This window comes from Ruditapes philippinarum, unplaced genomic scaffold (assembly GCF_026571515.1).
Source record: "Ruditapes philippinarum isolate M1 unplaced genomic scaffold, ASM2657151v2 ctg3980_1_1_1_1, whole genome shotgun sequence".
NCBI lineage: Eukaryota > Metazoa > Mollusca > Bivalvia > Venerida > Veneridae > Ruditapes > Ruditapes philippinarum.
In genome coordinates, this window is record NW_026866446.1 from 63,061 (window position 1) to 81,304 (window position 18,244).

Consider the following 18,244-nt stretch of genomic DNA (forward strand, 5'->3'; position numbering starts at 1 on the left):
CATGTTTCTGAATATTGATTTCCTTAAAATATTTGGACTCATCTGGGGGCGTACAGCTTTAAACTCGAAATCGGTTAATTATCAGCAAATCATGATTTGAACACTTCTTTCATGAAGCAGAATTTGTAAGGCAAATGCGAAATTTTAGGAAATTCTGGCATTTAAACAAAAATAATTCATGTCAAAAGCATCATTTAAAGTGTTAACATTTGGAACTCTATATGTTACCAGATACTTTCTGGTATCAATACAAGGAACGAATTAGAAGGAAATTATTTTCCCTTCAGGTAACGTAATCGCCGTAAGCGTGACACGAGTGCAAGTATATCAGTATATAAGTTTATTCAGCTTTGGGTAATCTAACGATTTACATCGTTAAGTTTTTCAAAAATAGAAAGTAAATAATTATGAATAAAGCATAAGTTTCATTCATAGGTAGAGTGTGAACAGATGTGCATTCGTAAATTTGTTACATACTACATGTTTGTAAATTTCTAAATATATATACAATACATGGTAACTGTCACTCATCTAATTGTACTATTCTTTTTTCTTTTTTTTCTTTTTTTTAATGTAAGAGATCAACTGCACCGTCTGATGTTTGATCTTAGTTACAATTTTTGGTGTGTTGTAATATTAATATTGTCATTGTAAATTCGACCACATGCACTGTTAGTATTATTGAGCACATTCGCCATTTTTATACAAGTACATAATTATCTACATCTATATATATATACATTTATTTTCTGTTGCATATATATTCTATATAAATATGGTGTATATAATTTTTTTCACGTCATAATACACACTGTTTATAGTTTTCTTGCCTTAATAAAATAATTACTATCAACAACTAGCTACTATATGTTGTAGTTATTAGAGCCTATAAACGTCCGTTGAACAGTCAATTGCTTATTTATAAGTTAGCATCCTTTTCAGGATATAGGTCTCATTATTTAATGCTGCTTGTAAACGAATTGTATAAATGTATAAGGAACATTTTGTTTATGCTAAATTTCTCGTTGTTTAATCATTTTTGATCAACATTCAAACACTTCGTCTTGATTATAAATAGATAAATACCCTTTTTCATGATAATAGTATAAGTGTTAATTCAGTCAATTTTAAGTTTGATTCAAGATTAATTTAATATAAAGTATAATCATAAAAATCCGCTTTTTTGCTCAACACATTTTTCTTCTTTCTTTATCTGTCTAGAAATGTCCATGTTTTACTTTTTGTATATCTTTTTGACAATTTGGGGTTTATTTGGATCCAGCATTAAATTTTGTGGTGTTGTTTTGATAATAAAATAAAAACTTGCACTTCCACAGCTGAAACATTTGTGCATCTGGACAAAAATGCCAAAGTAAAGATAGTCTAACGTGGGAGAATGTATCCATGCTGTTGTAAGTGAATACTATTCCCCAAATGACCGGCCTTTGAGATAAATTTAAATAAGAAATATGATCAGTTCTCGGCATGGCCATCTTTAACTGAATTTTGTAGCTTAGTGTCATCTTCATATATCGAGTTAAAAAAAGTAAATAATGAAAAGAGGGCGATCGATCTGGGACAGAAAGATACACATTTTTAGTCCCATTAACAATGAAAAAAATCATAAAAAAATACAAAAAATAATTTAAATCAAGGCAAGGTGATTTGTATAAACTGTGTTGAAATAAAATTTCGAAAGATCAACACATGCTATACGAGCATTTAAGATTAGGGGAGATTTAACATAATTTTTATACAAAATGTCAGAAGTCAGTTCTATCAAAAAATATCACGTTGCATTTTTACTGAAAGTCACATTTGAACAAACAGTTTCATTCAAAACACAAGACTATCTTCAGTTTTAAAGCTACCCTTTATGATAGACACTGATGTTATCTCACGTTTTATCGTACAGTGTTCATTAAGTGAATTAAACTGTGCCTAATATAGTCACGCAACTCTCAGATTAATGAATTTACATTAGCGGTGTAAACGTTCGGCCGTAAACCATTCATAGTTTTCTTTTCCACAATCTTATCACTGTCCTTTCACTGTGAAAAATGGTCACAAGTTTGTGTTTCCATACATATGGCGGAATTTAAAATCGGCAAATATCTTGTGACTGTATTATTATTTCGTAAGTATATTATTCTTAAGATAAAAATAAAATGCGCTTCAGAATTTAATCCTTTTTTATTTTAAACATGTAGAATATGTGGATCTATTAAACAATCTTTTTTTTTCTTTTTTTTTTCCCGTATTTTGCATTTCAAACATGTTAAAAAAAGAAGTGAAAATTCACAAAATATAACACTTAAGTGTTTCCTAACTAACGGATGAAAGACATCACTAAATGGTTCTGGCATTTCATAGTAAAACGAAAAACAATATTTAAAATTTAATTGCTTTTATTAAGTATTTCGCTATGAATTGAATTTTACGAAATATAAGCAACATTTTTAAAGAAAATTTTAAGAGGGTGGGAATGTTTTGTGACATTCGCATCTAATGCAAACGTAATTGTATCTTTGTTGAAAGAGCGCATTCTTTTTAAATGTAAAGTCTAAACTGCTCATTATTTGCCAAGTCTAAAACAAAATTATTTTTCGAGTCAAGATTGTCTATTATTTAAGTATTTCCTAGTATTTCTTAAGTCTAAACTAATTAAAATTTCCCGAGTCTAAACCATTTATTATTTCCCAGAGTCTTAAACATTTATTTTTCTAGAGTCTTTGTCGTTATTTTTCTTCATTGCAATGTCTTACTTGATGTAAGCCATCATGTTTTTACTTGATGTAAGCCTGTCGCTAACAATGTACACCAAACGGCGCGTTGTCGTGCGGCGTTTTGTCGCGACGTCACATACTCGCTCGGTTCATATCGAAGGATTGGCTTATAAGCTAAGCGACAGGGCGACAACGCACCGCAAGACAACGCGCCGTTTGGCGTGGTTCGCCAGAGACAGGACGATAAGACGACATCTTGGCAACGCGCCGTTTGGCGCTTTGTCGTGTTGTCGCTAGCGGCAAGGCGAAAAGGCGATAACGATATAGGTTGCGTTGTCGCTATCGACAACGTAACGCGCAATGTACCAAATAAGCCACCATATGAATAAGCACCGACAATATTGCAACAGCTTCATCTTTTGTTTTACCCCCGGTAATCACAACAACGAATTTCAGTTTGTAGATATTAGCAATTATTTAAGTTATATGCCAACATCTAATCTTGCTCAAATTCCACTCGCAATTGTTTCTAGCAATCAACTTTATTGGTTTCAGCGTATTCATTACGCTGAATATACGCTGCGCTTACCAAAGGCTAGTTTATTCTAATGAAAAGTCAAAACTTAATTAAGTTAATGTTAACATATTGTAGAAACATGTCGAAGTGTTGACGAAAATTGTGACTACCTGGATACAAGCAGAAAAGATCGCACAAACCATCTTCAGTGCGAGAACTATGGATGTTGTGGTGACTTTAAGAACAGACACTGCTGTGTTGGGTGAGTAGTTTCAAGGTATCTAAGTATGTATACGTATACGGTCAAAACAGAAATACCAGTATTTAAGTATATAAACTTATACGGTAAAAACAGAAATACCGTTACTTAATTAAGTATATAAACGTATACGGTCAAAACAGGTTTAAGTATACGTATAGGATCAAAACAAAAATACCGATATTTAAGTATACGTATAGAATCAAACATAAATATCGGTATTTAAGTATACGTATAGGATCAAACAGAAATACCGGCATTGAAGCATACGTATACGTCAAAACAATACCGGTATTAAGTTTATATACGTATACGGTCAAAACATGTTTTAGTATACGTATACGGTCAAAACAGAAATTTCCGGTATTTAAGTATACGAAACGGATGAAAAACACAAGTACCGGTATTTAAGTATACGTATACGATTTTATAATGTTGTTGTAAAAAGGTGATTGCTAAACAGATGGTTGCCCTGTAGAGGTGGTCGTGGGGATGCAATTATATATCACGAGATGCTTTAATTTTTAATGATTCATGTATCCATTAGTCCTAAAAACATCAGCAGAAACTAGAGTTTTGTTGTCGTGTCTGTACCACGTGATTGTATCTCATTTTGTTACATTGACGTTAGCTAGATCTTTAGATATTTGATATAATTTATAGACGTAATGTTCTCTGATGCATTTGGACCTTTACCTCTTTTTAACGTTCGTTAATTCATAAATGAGGACCTGTCCTGTCAACCCAAGGTTTGAGGTTTCCTGCCCTTCTGATATATTATGATCAAGTTTTTTCATATGATTCCAGCACAGAACACGGACTCGAAAGTGATTAATGAACGAAAGTTACTAGAACTCGTTATACACACAAAAAAGCATGTTTAAAGTCACAAAGTTGACTAATAATCATACATCGGTGATAATTAAACTTTGCATTTTAGGTGTTGAAATTTGAGATCCGAGATTTATGATCGGGGGTCTCGCGAAATAGTACAAAATACATTTTGCATTTTTTATTTTTACTGTTTTTAGACCAATACCAATACTTGCTGGGGTATTTGGATCCATTTTGTTCATTCTTTTTGTGGCCGTGATAATAGGAGTATGTTGCACTCATCAAAAGAAAAAGAACAGAACTATTCCGGTTCCTACAATTACAGCAGGTATACACATGATATATTTGTAGTCTTTACAACTACAGAAAGTAAAATATAGGAAATCAAATTATATTAAATAGAGGATATTTGTTAAGTTCAGTGTAAGATCGGAATATATTTCACCGAGTGAGCACCAAAAGGTATATTTCACGAGTGGCGCAGCCACGAGTGAAATGTGAACTTTTGGTGTCCACGAGGTGAAATATATTTCGATCTTACACTAAACTTAACAAATTTTCTTTTTATTATATGCAAACAAACGTTAAAAAGGACATTTTTATCTAACACTAAATGAAAAGCGCGCCAAATAATTATACAACGTGACGTCATTTTCGACGTCACGTCATTAAGTTGGTACCCAGTACTGTACACGCTGGTATTTCACTGAAACAACGTAAGGGGCTTAAATTCAAAACAGTGAAATTATCAAAGTGGTAATTTCACTGTTTCAAACAGTGAAATTACCAGTTTTATATCACTGATATATTTCTATAAACCACCGAAAAGCATGTAATAAAGTCTAGTAAAAACCCTCTATTAAGACCACCAACCGTACCCTCTAAGAACACCAACCGGTCGTAGGGACTTTATATAATTTGTTCATTTTCATGTATCATAATAGCATTAATTTCCTGAATACATTTTATCCTTTTGATACTTGTTTGATGTTTGATTTAATTTTGTTTTATGTAATTGAATAAATCTATGTGTAAATGATTGTTCAAAGGTCTCGAGGAAAATAGGATTTATACTATCAAGTTACCTTTGGTGAAAAAGTACATGTATATTCATTCATTCATTCATTCATTCATTATTTCGTTCTTTCTTTCTTTCATTCATTCATTCATTCATTCATTCATTCATTCATTCAATCTTTCATTCATTCATTCATTCATTCATTCATTCATTCATTCATTCATGTACATGTAAATGGTTTGATCATCTATTAAATCAGTCCAAGGTAAAACATGAACAAAAAGCCAAATTCAATCAAGCTAAAATTATTACTTTTACTTAGACTTTTCGAGAAAACTCTTGATACAGTCAGGTCATCGATGCCGTTGAGGAACTTTAACGTTGGCCATTATTTCTGTTTAATTTTTAATGGATTGTCTTCATACTTTGACACACCAAACTAAAACATTTGTCTTCCGATTATGCTCGTTTCCAACTGCAGCAGCAGGTAAAATGTTTAGTTAACACGAATCGACATTCATGTACTAGTGAATAGAGAAAGAGATTGTCCATCTAGAGACAATTATTATGACATGATTGATATCGTAATAAGAGGCTATTTAATTCCCACATTTTACATTTCAGAAATGTACAACGATATACCGCTGCCTTCGCCGCCATGCCAAACTCCACTTGTATATAACCCGACGAGGCTTCATCCACCACCACAAATAACACACCCATTCCGACATAATAAAGTAGAGGACGTTATACCCAACCACCCACCACCATCAAACCTTCATCCACCTAGATTAAAAGCATTTAGATCAAAATGAGCGTTCAAGCTATAACAGAAACGATTTCAATATAAACAAGTGTCAACTGCACTCGGAGTGCACCATCAAAACTAGTAAATTACATTACCTTACATAAACTATAACGCTAGCCATAATGCGTTGGTATAAACCGTATATGGCATGAGCAGAAAACGTCAAGACAAGGGTGTAGCCTACTTTAAATTTACGGGTAGGCCGAATTCTAGGGTGTCTGGGCGCCTGTCATCTTGCTCCGGAATTTTAGAGGTGCGTTTTGGTTATACACCAAATAAAATGCTCAGGGGATTGTTAAACATATAAGGAGAAAAGTAAATTATTTTAATCTGTACACATTTCTGAAAATGGTGAAGGCCGCGGACTACACTCAGAGTTCACTGCAACATCAACTGGAGTATACCGCAAGCCTCAGCTCGAATAAACAGTACTTGGCAAATTAAGTATACTAACCATACTGTTAACCGTGAAGAAATATAAAATAGGTTGAAGCAAGAAATGGTTAATGTCCAAACAGTTCGAAAATGCTTCACAAGCCACAAGCTTTTGGTAGTTATACAGGAACTGTAACTATTTGCGACCTTTGCCGTTATGTATCCATCTGTTCAACTTTTGACAGAAATACAAGTGTATACATTTTTGAAGCTATTACAATTGTGTTTATTATATCTTTATCAATTGAAGCACCTGTAACATTACTAAAAAGAAACATGAAATGTGCGCCTAATCGGCCATTAATTTTTTGACGAAATTCATAAAAAATATGTTGACAACATCGTATAGAAGAAAACTGAGGCAAAATTACAACTTGCTTTTTTGTACATACCCCTGTTGCTTTTTTACAAGTTACCGGTAACACTATACTTATTTCATGGAAATAGATATATTCTGTACAATGCGATCAACCATATGTGGCGATACGTTTATAGTACGCAATAACATAGTCACATTCTAAAATGCTTTGAGGCGAACATTTCTTCCACCTTTGATTTGTTAATTGTTTGGTTTGAGTGTTTTTTTTTTAATTCAATCATTGTAACGGTAAATTATGTTGTCATACTTATTGGGTCGGCAGGGTTATGCTAGGTATGGTCGGGCTGTCCCCCCCCCCCCCCCAAAAAAAGAGGATGTTTTCAGACATAAACTTTGACATTTTGACAGTAAAGTTGCTAATCTCGTCTGCTGCACTCTTACAGAGTATTTTTTAAAGGAGCTCCATATAGGTCCAAATGCCTAAAATTTGAAAATCTTACATAAATCAACTGGTGCACTTAAAACGTGTAAATATGAAAAATATACTCGGGTTTAAATTGAAGATTCATATTTAGTGCGATTCTTGACCCAATTTAAGTTAAAAGCGTTAAAACGCTTTTCATTTCTATATCACTTTGCATCAATTTTTAAAAAAAAACGGATCCGATAAATTGTGCACAAGTTAGTCCCCATTATATTGAATAAAGATCTCGGGAAAAAATCCAGCCCCTTCATGTCTACACAATCCTCACTGGATCCGCTTTAAGTGAATTATAGAATTGGATAAAAGTTATATATCTATATACCAGTCATTAATTTAAAAAAAATGAAAGCTTTTTTTAATGTTTGTTTATAACTTTACTGGTCCAATGTATTTACAATTTAATCCTTGCTAACAATATATCCAGAAAACGTCGTTAAGAGACCCTCTCCGTGGTATAAGCGGTTTGAATCCGAGATTGAATGAGCGTGCTGAACCCACAAGTCATCACCCTTGCGCATGTGCAACAACAGACCGTTAGTTGCGGTGTGAAATTGGTTGTCGTTTGCAGTGCGTATTTTAATCACTGGGGAACCATTCAACATGAATGACGCAGCCAACGTGTATCCTGCATTGTTGGTCAAAGAAGCAAAAAACTGATACGTTCCATTAAAAGGTGCTCGGAACTGGGCGTGCCTTGCATCGTAAGCATTCCCTTCGTTTAATGTTACATTATCGAAAGGTACCGGCTGATCAACGCCAAGAACAGTGATGTCTTTGTCAAGATGGGCAGTAAAAGCCACTGTAGAATCACCGGTACAGCGACAGGCAGCTGAAATCAAAATATAGGCGCTTAAAACTTTAACTCTCGAGCGTTTATGGTCATCAAGTAAAAACACGTTATGTGAAATTCAAATTGGTCTCAACATACTTTAACTGACATGTTGCTCTAGTAACTAGCGTATACATCGTGCCACACCTAAAATGAACAACATTAACAGTAACAATATACTTCATACCGTATAGGTAATTGATCAATATGGTGTAAGGGAGACAACTTCTTTGAAGCGTATATCGTAATAATCAAGGGAAGTAATACACGCCAAACAATAAACAATTTTAAAAATTCTTAGTTTTAAGACAAGTTGATTTTTACAAAACAGTTGTTAGGGTTATATACACTGTCATGTGGATGATATAAAGACTTAAAAATATATTTAATACTTTTACTGCAAAACTATGAAAGGCTTACTATAAATATGTCTAATTTGAACAAATTAATGGTCAAGTTAAAATTGTCCTTTCTTAAAAAAAATGTCAGTTAATGTGTTTTTTAAGAACTGATGCACTTTCTAGTAGACAAACTTCTTTCAATAGCGTGATACCTACAGTTTTTTATCGATAATCACCTTTGGTACATTTTGGTTATGTTACAAATAACATGATTCAATATAGTTTTATACCGCGTTAAGGTTGTGACACTTATCGCTATATCAATACAAAGTTCATTATCAATTAAGAAGTTGTGTGTACTTTCAGAATAAATGATTCGTTTCTTAGACAGGTGCCAAAAAGGTGACATTATTTCAACATTTTAATGACATGTGTCGTGAAAAAATGGAAGCGTACCCCGATCTTGTCAACATCTCACTTTCAAATAAATCACCTCATGTAGAGCCCGTGTTTCGCCAACACATTTGATCAAGACTTGTTTTTTTTGTAATATCAGTTTAAAAATAGACACTCATTTGCTACAGACTGTTTACCTTGCTAGAAGTCCAGGGTCAAATACTTGTTTAGACTATCTAAACTCTAACATATACAAATCTTGTTTTTATAAAAGTATCTTCATTTTCAGAAAATATCAACCTTGAACAGTTTTTGTAACTTATGAAGTATGGTAAAAGGTACTCTTGAATGATGTAAAAATCTTCATTCAAATATATAGTATCCAAGTACTTAGGACGAGGCGATCTATCCATGTTTCTTTTAAAAAGTTTAATTTTTATTTTTCACCAATAGCTGTACGATTTGCTCTCATGAGCTAGAAAATAAAACATTTGTAAAATAATTTCTTATTCATAAAACTAGCAAACGAAAACAAAGCATACCTTTAGCTGAAGCAGATTTTCTTACAAGCAGGTCGTAGTTTTCTTTATATTGGGCAACTTTTGCTTGCAACGCCGCCCGCCCTGATGTGACCTTGGCTAGTTCGTTCAGAATTAGAGCGTAACGTACAGGTGTCACGGTGGTTCCTTGCTGATTCTGTGCAATCGTAGACACAAACAATGTGACAATCAGTAAAAACCGTGCTACCATGACTGTTAGTATTGTTCACAAAAATCTAGTGTCTACAATATGTTAAATAACTTTAAATATACATGTTTCATGACCTTAGATAAGAATTTACACTAACGCACTGATCTTTAAAGAATAGTGTGTTTCTTATCGTTCAGAGATCACAATGTCAATTCTTTCCGCTTCGTCAAATTGTGAAAGAACTTTTTAGTAGAAATATTCATACTAGTATTATAAGGGCTGCCAAGTTAGCTAAAAAATAAGTACGTCAAAATGTTTCGATTTCGAGCTAGTCTTGTGCGTAGAGTATAACGTCTGCTGTGGTGAAGACCCTACCGATCTCTGGGGTAAAAAACGATTTATTTGGTCAAAATGTTTCGACTTCAAGCTAGTCTTGTGCGTAGAGTATGTCGTCTGTTGTGGAGTAGACTCCCTCCCCCACCCCAATCTCTGGAATTAAACCAGGCAATTTGCTATTTATCTGGAAATATTCGCAAATATTTGTAAGGTGTCCATCAAATGCGCATCTGTCTCATGGTCACTTCTATTGGAAACTCATAATAGTAAGTTACAAACTAGACTTTTTTGGCGGGAAAATGGAAATTATTTATCATAGTTGCAGCAGACTACGCCTTTGTTGGAAAAAAATAATATTAAATAATGCTTATCCATAGAAAAACTCGCGGAGTATTGAGGAAGTTTTATTAAAACTTCACACACTGAAAAAGACCAGTGAGAAACAGTGCAGTGTCAATTAATCATACCACATGCTTACTTTCATAATAAATCATTTTAATTTTTAATACTTTTCATCCTTTTGCTTTTTAACCAAGGTATGTCATATTTTGTAAGATCATGGCTTGTGTGGTTCTCAAACCTAACTTCAGAGTGAGCTAACAGTCACTTGGGTCAAGGTTAATAGTGCTAAAGATATTTTAAGAAAAAATATTGAAAACCACGTGGTCTTTAGCGATGTCTTGTTCCATTACATTGGTTATTTGATCATGAAAAGTGTACAAATCCAGCCTCTCTTCTATATAAGATTGCATAACAAAAATTACCCATTAATAAAGAAAGGTAAAAGAAACACAAAGTATGTACAGGAAAAATTTGTTTTTCTTTTCACGACTGTCAATGTATACGAATCTATATCTATTGCATCAGTTAATTAAAGCAACATTATGCTCATTTTGTCACTGTCGAGCTGAGATAATTCAGTTAAACATTTCAAATGATTGACTATTTTAATGAGTATTGAACAATAATTGATATTCACAAATGTTTAGGATATAATGTAAAGACTACCCCAATCCTTTTTTTATAAATTGAACATTATTTGAAGTTATTTTAAAGGGTATAAAGCTATATCTTATGTTTATCAACATTAAAATTATATTGGTTCCATAATCCTATGGTCAATTCCCCAAGAATTGTTACATAGAATGCCTCTGTTATTAAGCACACATATGAATATTGCACAAAACAGAATAAAATGTTCCAAAACAAAATATTATTCTGCTATTTTAAGTAGGAATTTATCCCTTTAGCAATGTTTTCGTGCATGTGTAATTTGCAATTTACTACCATATTTATTTCATACAAGCACTTTGGAAGTATTCTTTTTAATATTCAAACAATGATTTTTGCAGCATATATATATATATAACTTTATATACTTTAATTTCACCTGAATACTCACTATTTACTCTTAGATGGGCATGTCACTTCAAGCATATGAGACTGTAACCTTAATATTTGCAAAGGAAGTATAAAGAAACTCGAATTAGTAACACTAATTTATTAACATTTACAAATTTCCAAGGAAACTGAAAATGTACAAGCATAAATTTCATTTCATTATTTCAAGCTACTTTTCTTTTCACAGTTGCTATACAGGCACTTTGACACTGAGCATCATCACAGCTTTGCCTTACAATTGTTTTTTTCTTTCAAATCCTTAGTAACAGAAGGAATTCACAAACTTACAAACCAGTGGCACCTTATATCAAAATCTAGTCTTTTTCTTAGATAATGTGTAAAACATTGCAGCAAATTAAAATACTTATGCAGACGATAAAGACAATACAACTTTTGTTTTACTTTTTTGTTAAATGTAAAAAATCTATCACTGAATTCATAAATGTTCTTGACACAAAGTGGATATGATAGCTGGAAAACAGAGTAACTTTTTAGGCAGCATCAAAATACTATACAAATAAAAATAAAATTGTCTTTGGTGAAAGGTGAAAAGTTTGTTTGTCTGGTTTTAAAACTAATTTCGCAATATTCTTGAAGTAATTGTATCAAAAGATATTGAATGTTCAAATCAGGTTTGTTATCTTAGACTGTGTCCATTTACTAAAACAAACACTACTTCTGAAACGTCCATCAATAATGTACAGAACCAGAGACTTTTATTACAGCTCTTTGATAGAATAGTTCAATCACCAACTGAGAATCTACATGTTTGAGATTCCAACAGAATTTGAGTACATCCAAATTTCAAAACAACAGTCTACAGTCTAGCAATCAGATCATCTCTACATCCCTTTCTATACCCACAAATCTTAGTTGTTCTGTTGGTCCATATCTACAAATAAAACAAAAATATATTTTATTTTTGGAAGAACACCAATATGAGCTAAAGGTTAGTTTTTTGCCCCAGAGACAGTTAATATGTTTTATCTTTATAGACAACCTATAAAGAATGGTGAGAATTATGTTTGATGGTTAGTGGTCCATTACTCCATATAAACAAGGTTACTGAAAGAGTTTCAGTTTTTGAACAGTAGTGTGTCCTCTTGATCACTACAATTTGTGAATAAACAAGAGCTGTAACAGGAGACTGCGAAGCTCGACTAATAAAATACTGGAGGCAGTAAGGAAGACAAAACTATGAAAAAAATCAATTATGTATAATTATGTATTAAGTTATAGTAAAAAAATAACATAATAATAATAAAATTAACATAAATTCCAAGATCAAGGGGAATAATTCTGGAAATAGTCACGCTAGAGTTCTGAAACTTGTCACACAACATGATTGTGTGTAATGATAAGAAATATATATTTGAAGTTTGAAGTAGATACCTTAAAAAGTAAAGAAGTTATAATATTTCTAATAGAAAATCCTAAGTTCAAAGAGAGATAAATCTGTAAATATTGCTTCAAGAGTTATGAACCTTGTTACATAAAATGTAATGATAAGGAATAAGTATTTGAAGTTTGAGGAAGATACCTTTAAAACTAAAAATTTATAGTAAAAAATAACATAATATTTTTTAAGAAAAATTATAAGCTCAAGGGGAGATAAATCTGAAAATATTGGTGCTAGAGTTATGAACCTTGTCACATAAGATGTGGTTGATGATTAGGAACATATATTTGAAGTTTGAACTTGATACCTTAAGAAATGACAAAGTTATAGTGAAAAATATTTTACTGCACCAAAACTTTAACGCGGACGCCGGGGCTAGTAGGACAGCTCTCCATATACTTCGTATAGTCAAGCTTAAATGAAATGAATGGGATCTAATATCTGCCCATTTCCTCAAGCAGAAATTTACAGTACATTGCTTCACCTCCCAATAGTGTAAATGCTACTCAAGATGGGATATAATTCTATGGCACCATAACACTAACTGCTGTAAGATTAGTGAAAGGCTCTTCAGGAACTCTGTACACCATCTTGTTCAACAAACAGAAAATTTTGATTTTTTTTTTAAAGGACCTTTAAATCCTTTCTTGTATTGTTTAATCACATCTTGTTTGTAGAGTTTTTATGTTGATTTCAACACTTTTTTTTTATTGAGTCTTTTTTTTTTGGTGTAAATATTTGGCAATTTGTCCGCATAACCAGCTTTTCTGGATAACTAATCAGTAATTACCAATTTCTTAGCAAGTGACCAACTACTTGCCCACATGATTTCTGAATCAGCAGTGAGAGACAAATGACCATTACACTCAATTTTCAAGAGAACCAGGGAACTCTGGATTACAATCTGATGCTCTCACATTTAAGCTAAATGGACAGCTTCCACATTTGGGCTGGTGGTTTAGAATCATTAATAAGACATGATGATATTTTAAGATAAACTTATGACAAGAACTGATTACAATATCCCAAAAGACAAACATACCTGTAATCAAAGAAAAGTTCCTCCCCTGATTGTATAGGTCGTTTAGCAAAGATTCCAATTCTGTGATCTCCATTCACCATCATTACCTTAGCATAACAATTTGGATTGACTGAATGGTTAGCAAACCGGATCTTGTTTCCTTTACGTGTTGCATCAACCACAAAATCTGCAATATACAATTGGACTTTTGTACAATGGATTATAGCAATATATTGACTCGCTATTGTCAGCTAGTATAAGCCACTAGCTGATAAGCCCCGCCTAAATTTACCTGGCATCACCTCTCTGTAGTATCATTAGTAAATAGATTTAGAAACCGAACGACTGCGTTGTTAAATCACTCTACCCATGCTTGTCCACTTGTCCAGCGGACACTACAATTATATTAATGCATTATATTAATTGAATGAAACTCTTAAAGCACATTTCAGATGCCAAGATTTGAAACAATATTAAGATACAACAATGACAAAACTTACCATTGTTAAGATTGAAGAGGAAACTACACATGTATTTATCATAGACCTTGCCTCGTCTATCTGCCTCATCCTGTGATATAATCTGTAACATAAATATACCTTATATCTATATATACATGTATAAAGCTTCAAGTAAATTTCTGAGATATTCCAGTACTAATAAATTTTGCTTCTTTAAAATGAAGCATGCTCAAAAGTTTTTCTGCAGCCATGAAAGATTTGTTTAATTAAAAAAATGTTTAATAAATAGACAGAATAGTTTTGTTATTGAGGCTACTTCTGTCAATCATCAGATAAGCTCTAATTGGCGAGGTGTTTCGATGTATTACAGGAGCAAATGGTATATGCCGCCAGCAATCATTCTAAACACTGTGGAGAGGTCTGATGACCTCTTAAATAAAATTCTTAACATTTTCTTAGTCAGAAAGATAACTTTCACAATATGCTTGCAAGAGTTGAAGTCTCATTAGTTTGTTCCTGGTGTTTTTGAGAAATCTCTTCTTTTCAAGACCAGAGTTGAATCACTGACATTCCATCAGCTAACTTGATAGTTTCCCCACAACAGTCGAGGCAAGCGATTTGATATAAACAACCGTAACCATCCTACCACTTCAGCCCCTTTGAAAGCTGCTGATCAAATGATTAAAGGCTGTTGCTAAAATGTTTCTTTAGATAAAGAGGAGAAATAGTTTTTACATACAAGGTCTCTCTGGCTTCGAGCATCAACACCATATAAATTTCAACCACACTTTTGAGACTGTGTGAAAAAATAAATCCTTAGTAATTGAGCTGAAATGAGGATTTAGCACAAGGATTACATACCTCACCACAATACTCTGATATAAACTCATTTTTTTCACACGACTCCTTCAAGAATATTCCCCAACCAGCTACATCTGAAGGTGCTAACAGTAAGTGCTGAAATTAAAGTACCAATATTTGTTATCAAACTTACAGTACTAATTGGTTCTTACAAATGGTACTGATGTAGTGAAATAATATTAGAGCTGTTGAAGCATTTCCAAGATATATTGATATCGGATGACAATTATCAACGATACACTGATTATTTCCATTAATTACTTGTCATTTACTTTCATATATGTTGAAATGATTTCATTTTGTCCCCAGGCAACAAACTAGGTAGTCACTCACTATAAGATAGTTCATGCTTAATATCTAAACTCTAGCTTTTTGGGTTCTTTTAAAAGATTTTTTAAGTTTTTACTATATACATACATGTATAAGGAAAATTAATGATCCCAGGGGCGGGGCCAATTTAAACCCCAGGGCCCTTATTTGAACAAATATGGTAGACACCCATTAGAAGATGTTTCATGCTAAATATCTTAGCTGTAGCTCTTAAGGTTTTTTAAAAGAAGATTTTTTAAGTTTTTACTATATACATAAAGGGAAAAACAATGACCCCCTGGGGCAGGGCCAATTTTGACCCCAGGGATTTTATTTGAACAAACTTGGTAGACACCCACTAGAAGATGTTTCATGCTTAATATCTAAGCTCTAGCTATTTGGGCTTTTTAAAAGAAGATTTTTTAAGTTTTTACTATATACATATAAGGAAAATCAATGATCCCCAGGGCGGGGCCAATTTTAACCCCAGGGCCCTTATTTGAACAAAAATGGTAGACACCCATTAAAAGATGTTTCATGCTAAATATCTTAGCTCTAGCTCTTAGGGTTTTTTAAAAGAAGATTTTTTAAGTTTTTACTATATACATAAAGGGAAAAACAATGACCCATTGAGGTGGGCCAATTTTGACCCAAGGGCAAAGTTGGTAGACACCCACTTGAAGATGTTTCATGCTTAATATCTAAGCTCTAGCTATTTTGGCTTTTTAAAAGAAGATTTTTTAAGTTTTTACTATATACAAATTAGGAAAATCAATGACCCCCGGGGCCGGGCCAATTTTGACCCTAGGGCATTTATTTGAATAAACTTGGTAGACACTGACTGGATGATGTTTCATGCCAAATATTTAAGCTCTAGCTCTTTGGGTTTTCTAACAGAAGATATTTTAAGGTTTTTTCTTTTGGTTGCCATGGCAACCAGAGTTCTGCTTGGAATTAAATTCTTTGAACAATTTTTAATGTTGACTACCAAAGGAACATTCCTGTGAAGTTTGGATGAAATTGGCATAGCGGTGTATGAGGAGATGTTGTTTAAAGTAAAAGTTTACGGACGGACAGATGCCGGACGAAAAGCGATCATAAAAGCTCACAATGTCACTTTGTGAAAGGTGAGCTTAAAACTCAAAACCTTCATTATTTCTCAAAAATAATTGAACATTAAAATAATAGTCAATCAAACTGATTCATCAAGTTCATGTTCATTTTTTCTTCTTTTGAGTACTGTAATTTTTTATTTTTTTTTTGAAACCTGTACTGTGAATTCACTTTCTTTCACGGGCATGAAATTTCACAAAAAACATTTTCATGAGTTCTTAAATTCGTGGACCGGTTTGTCTTTCCAAAAGGTAAAATGTGATGCAAAATAATCTTACAACGGGCCCAATGAAATTTCAATGTTTATTTTGGTGGAAATTAAATTTGTCAATTAACCGTTCCGTATAAACCACAACTATTAATTATTTTACAGTACTTAAGATACTATGAAGAATGCTATTTAACAAGTACCTTTTTTAGATTTCGTTGAACATTAACATTTTTGCACGAAATTTTATCAGTATCAAACTGGTCGGCACCACAAGGTTGACAAAGATCTGGGTCACATTCTCTCACCGCCAGGAAACATGGACATTGTTTAGTGTTACACTGAGCCTTACATCTACAACCAGGGAAACGATTCTGACCTGAAACAACACAGTTATCCTTTAACACTTTACCCTCATTCATAGTCACAGGGTTGGTTACAACAGGTTATGGGTGAGAGCATTTCAATACCTTCATATTGATTTACATTTTTAATCATAAAATTCTCTATCTTTGGGGGAACCGTACCTGCCTGTACAAGGGGGAATTTTCATTCCATTTCTATTTTTTTTTTTTTTGTAGTGGCAATTTCAGGCAATTTTTGCTGCACATACAAATTTCAGTAAAATATTGTGAAAGTTTCAGCACCAAAATTCATGAATTTCATCTTAGTATGTTGGTAGGAATAATTCTTTAGTATGTATGTGCACATACCAAAGAATTATTCCTACCAACATACTAAAAAACTCATGCTAATCAATATTTTGTATTTTATTTAGCAAACAAGATTGCATTTGTAAACAAGAAACATGGCAATGCCATGAAACCAGGTTTTCAATTATCACCATTGTAGATAAATATGTTGTATTTGAAATACAAATACAAGCAACAAACAATGTATATATGTGCAATGTAAAACATGAATAATGTAGGAGGAATTGCCACTGAAGAAGTGTTCACTATAATATTATGTATAAGGAAAAAAACAAAGGGCCATAATTAGGTCAAAAACTATCCAATCACAAAACCCCGACAATATGTGCCAGGGTGCTTGATGACAAAGCTTCTGTGAAAGTTTGAACAAAATCCGTTGAGAAATGTAGGACGAGTTCAGCACAGAAGAATTTGTTCACTATAATTATATTGATAATTCTGTATAATGAAAAACAAGTTACAAAGTAGACATGAAATAAATATATCATATCTTTTTTAAATTACCTCCAAAGATGATATGACCTTTGACTGCCAAATCAAGTTAAAATCATGTAAACAGGATTTTTCAATGTTAATGTCACTGTGACCTTGACCTTGGAGCCAGCCATGCGGAACATGCGTTCTGCACGTCATCTTGATGTGGTAAACATTTGTCTGAAGTTTCATCAAAATTCTTCAAAGGGTTGAAGAGTTACAGAGCGGACAGGATTTTCAATGTTAATGTCACTGTGACCTTGACCTTGGAGCCAGCCATGCGGAACATGCG

The 18,244-nt window shown here is 33.0% G+C and overlaps 3 protein-coding genes across 3 annotated transcripts in view; 1 reads left to right on the forward strand and 2 right to left on the reverse strand.

Annotated features, from left to right (window-relative positions):
* Positions 1 to 2,003: 2,003 nt before the first annotated feature.
* LOC132732503 (uncharacterized) lies at positions 2,004 to 7,238 on the forward strand. The gene is made up of 4 exons (XM_060718939.1): positions 2,004 to 2,137; positions 3,379 to 3,505; positions 4,534 to 4,664; positions 5,979 to 7,238. The coding sequence occupies exons 1-4, from the start codon at positions 2,089 to 2,091 to the stop codon at positions 6,167 to 6,169; spliced, it is 498 nt and encodes a 165-aa protein (XP_060574922.1). The 5' UTR covers positions 2,004 to 2,088; the 3' UTR covers positions 6,170 to 7,238.
* A 512-nt stretch (positions 7,239 to 7,750) lies between these two features.
* On the reverse strand, positions 7,751 to 9,787 carry LOC132732502 (complement C1q tumor necrosis factor-related protein 2-like). Its single transcript, XM_060718938.1, has 2 exons — positions 9,509 to 9,787; positions 7,751 to 8,229 (listed from the first exon to the last, which is right to left on the reverse strand). The coding sequence occupies exons 1-2, from the start codon at positions 9,714 to 9,716 to the stop codon at positions 7,799 to 7,801; spliced, it is 639 nt and encodes a 212-aa protein (XP_060574921.1). The 5' UTR covers positions 9,717 to 9,787; the 3' UTR covers positions 7,751 to 7,798.
* A 1,693-nt stretch (positions 9,788 to 11,480) lies between these two features.
* Positions 11,481 to 18,244, reverse strand: part of LOC132732499 (histone-lysine N-methyltransferase EZH2-like) — a 39,486-nt gene continuing 32,722 nt past the window's right edge. Inside the window, 5 exon segments of the mRNA XM_060718933.1 lie at positions 11,481 to 12,285; positions 13,835 to 14,000; positions 14,314 to 14,395; positions 15,136 to 15,231; positions 16,969 to 17,144. Coding sequence (XP_060574916.1) covers positions 12,225 to 12,285; positions 13,835 to 14,000; positions 14,314 to 14,395; positions 15,136 to 15,231; positions 16,969 to 17,144 — 581 coding nt within the window. The 3' untranslated portion in view covers positions 11,481 to 12,224.

What these genes read in the sequence shown, in the direction of transcription:
- LOC132732503 (XM_060718939.1), top strand. Translation starts at nt 2,089, where the DNA reads ATGGCGGAATTTAAAATCGGCAAATATCTTGTGACTGTATTATTATTT. An exon ending in AACAGACACTGCTGTGTTGG is followed by an intron (nt 3,506 to 4,533) that starts GTGAGTAGTTTC and finishes TACTGTTTTTAG; the next exon opens with ACCAATACCAATACTTGCTG. An exon ending in GGTTCCTACAATTACAGCAG is followed by an intron (nt 4,665 to 5,978) that starts GTATACACATGA and finishes TTTACATTTCAG; the next exon opens with AAATGTACAACGATATACCG.
- LOC132732502 (XM_060718938.1), bottom strand. Translation starts at nt 9,716, where the DNA reads ATGGTAGCACGGTTTTTACTGATTGTCACATTGTTTGTGTCTACGATT. An exon ending in AAAATCTGCTTCAGCTAAAG is followed by an intron (nt 8,230 to 9,508) that starts GTATGCTTTGTT and finishes TTTTGATTTCAG; the next exon opens with CTGCCTGTCGCTGTACCGGT.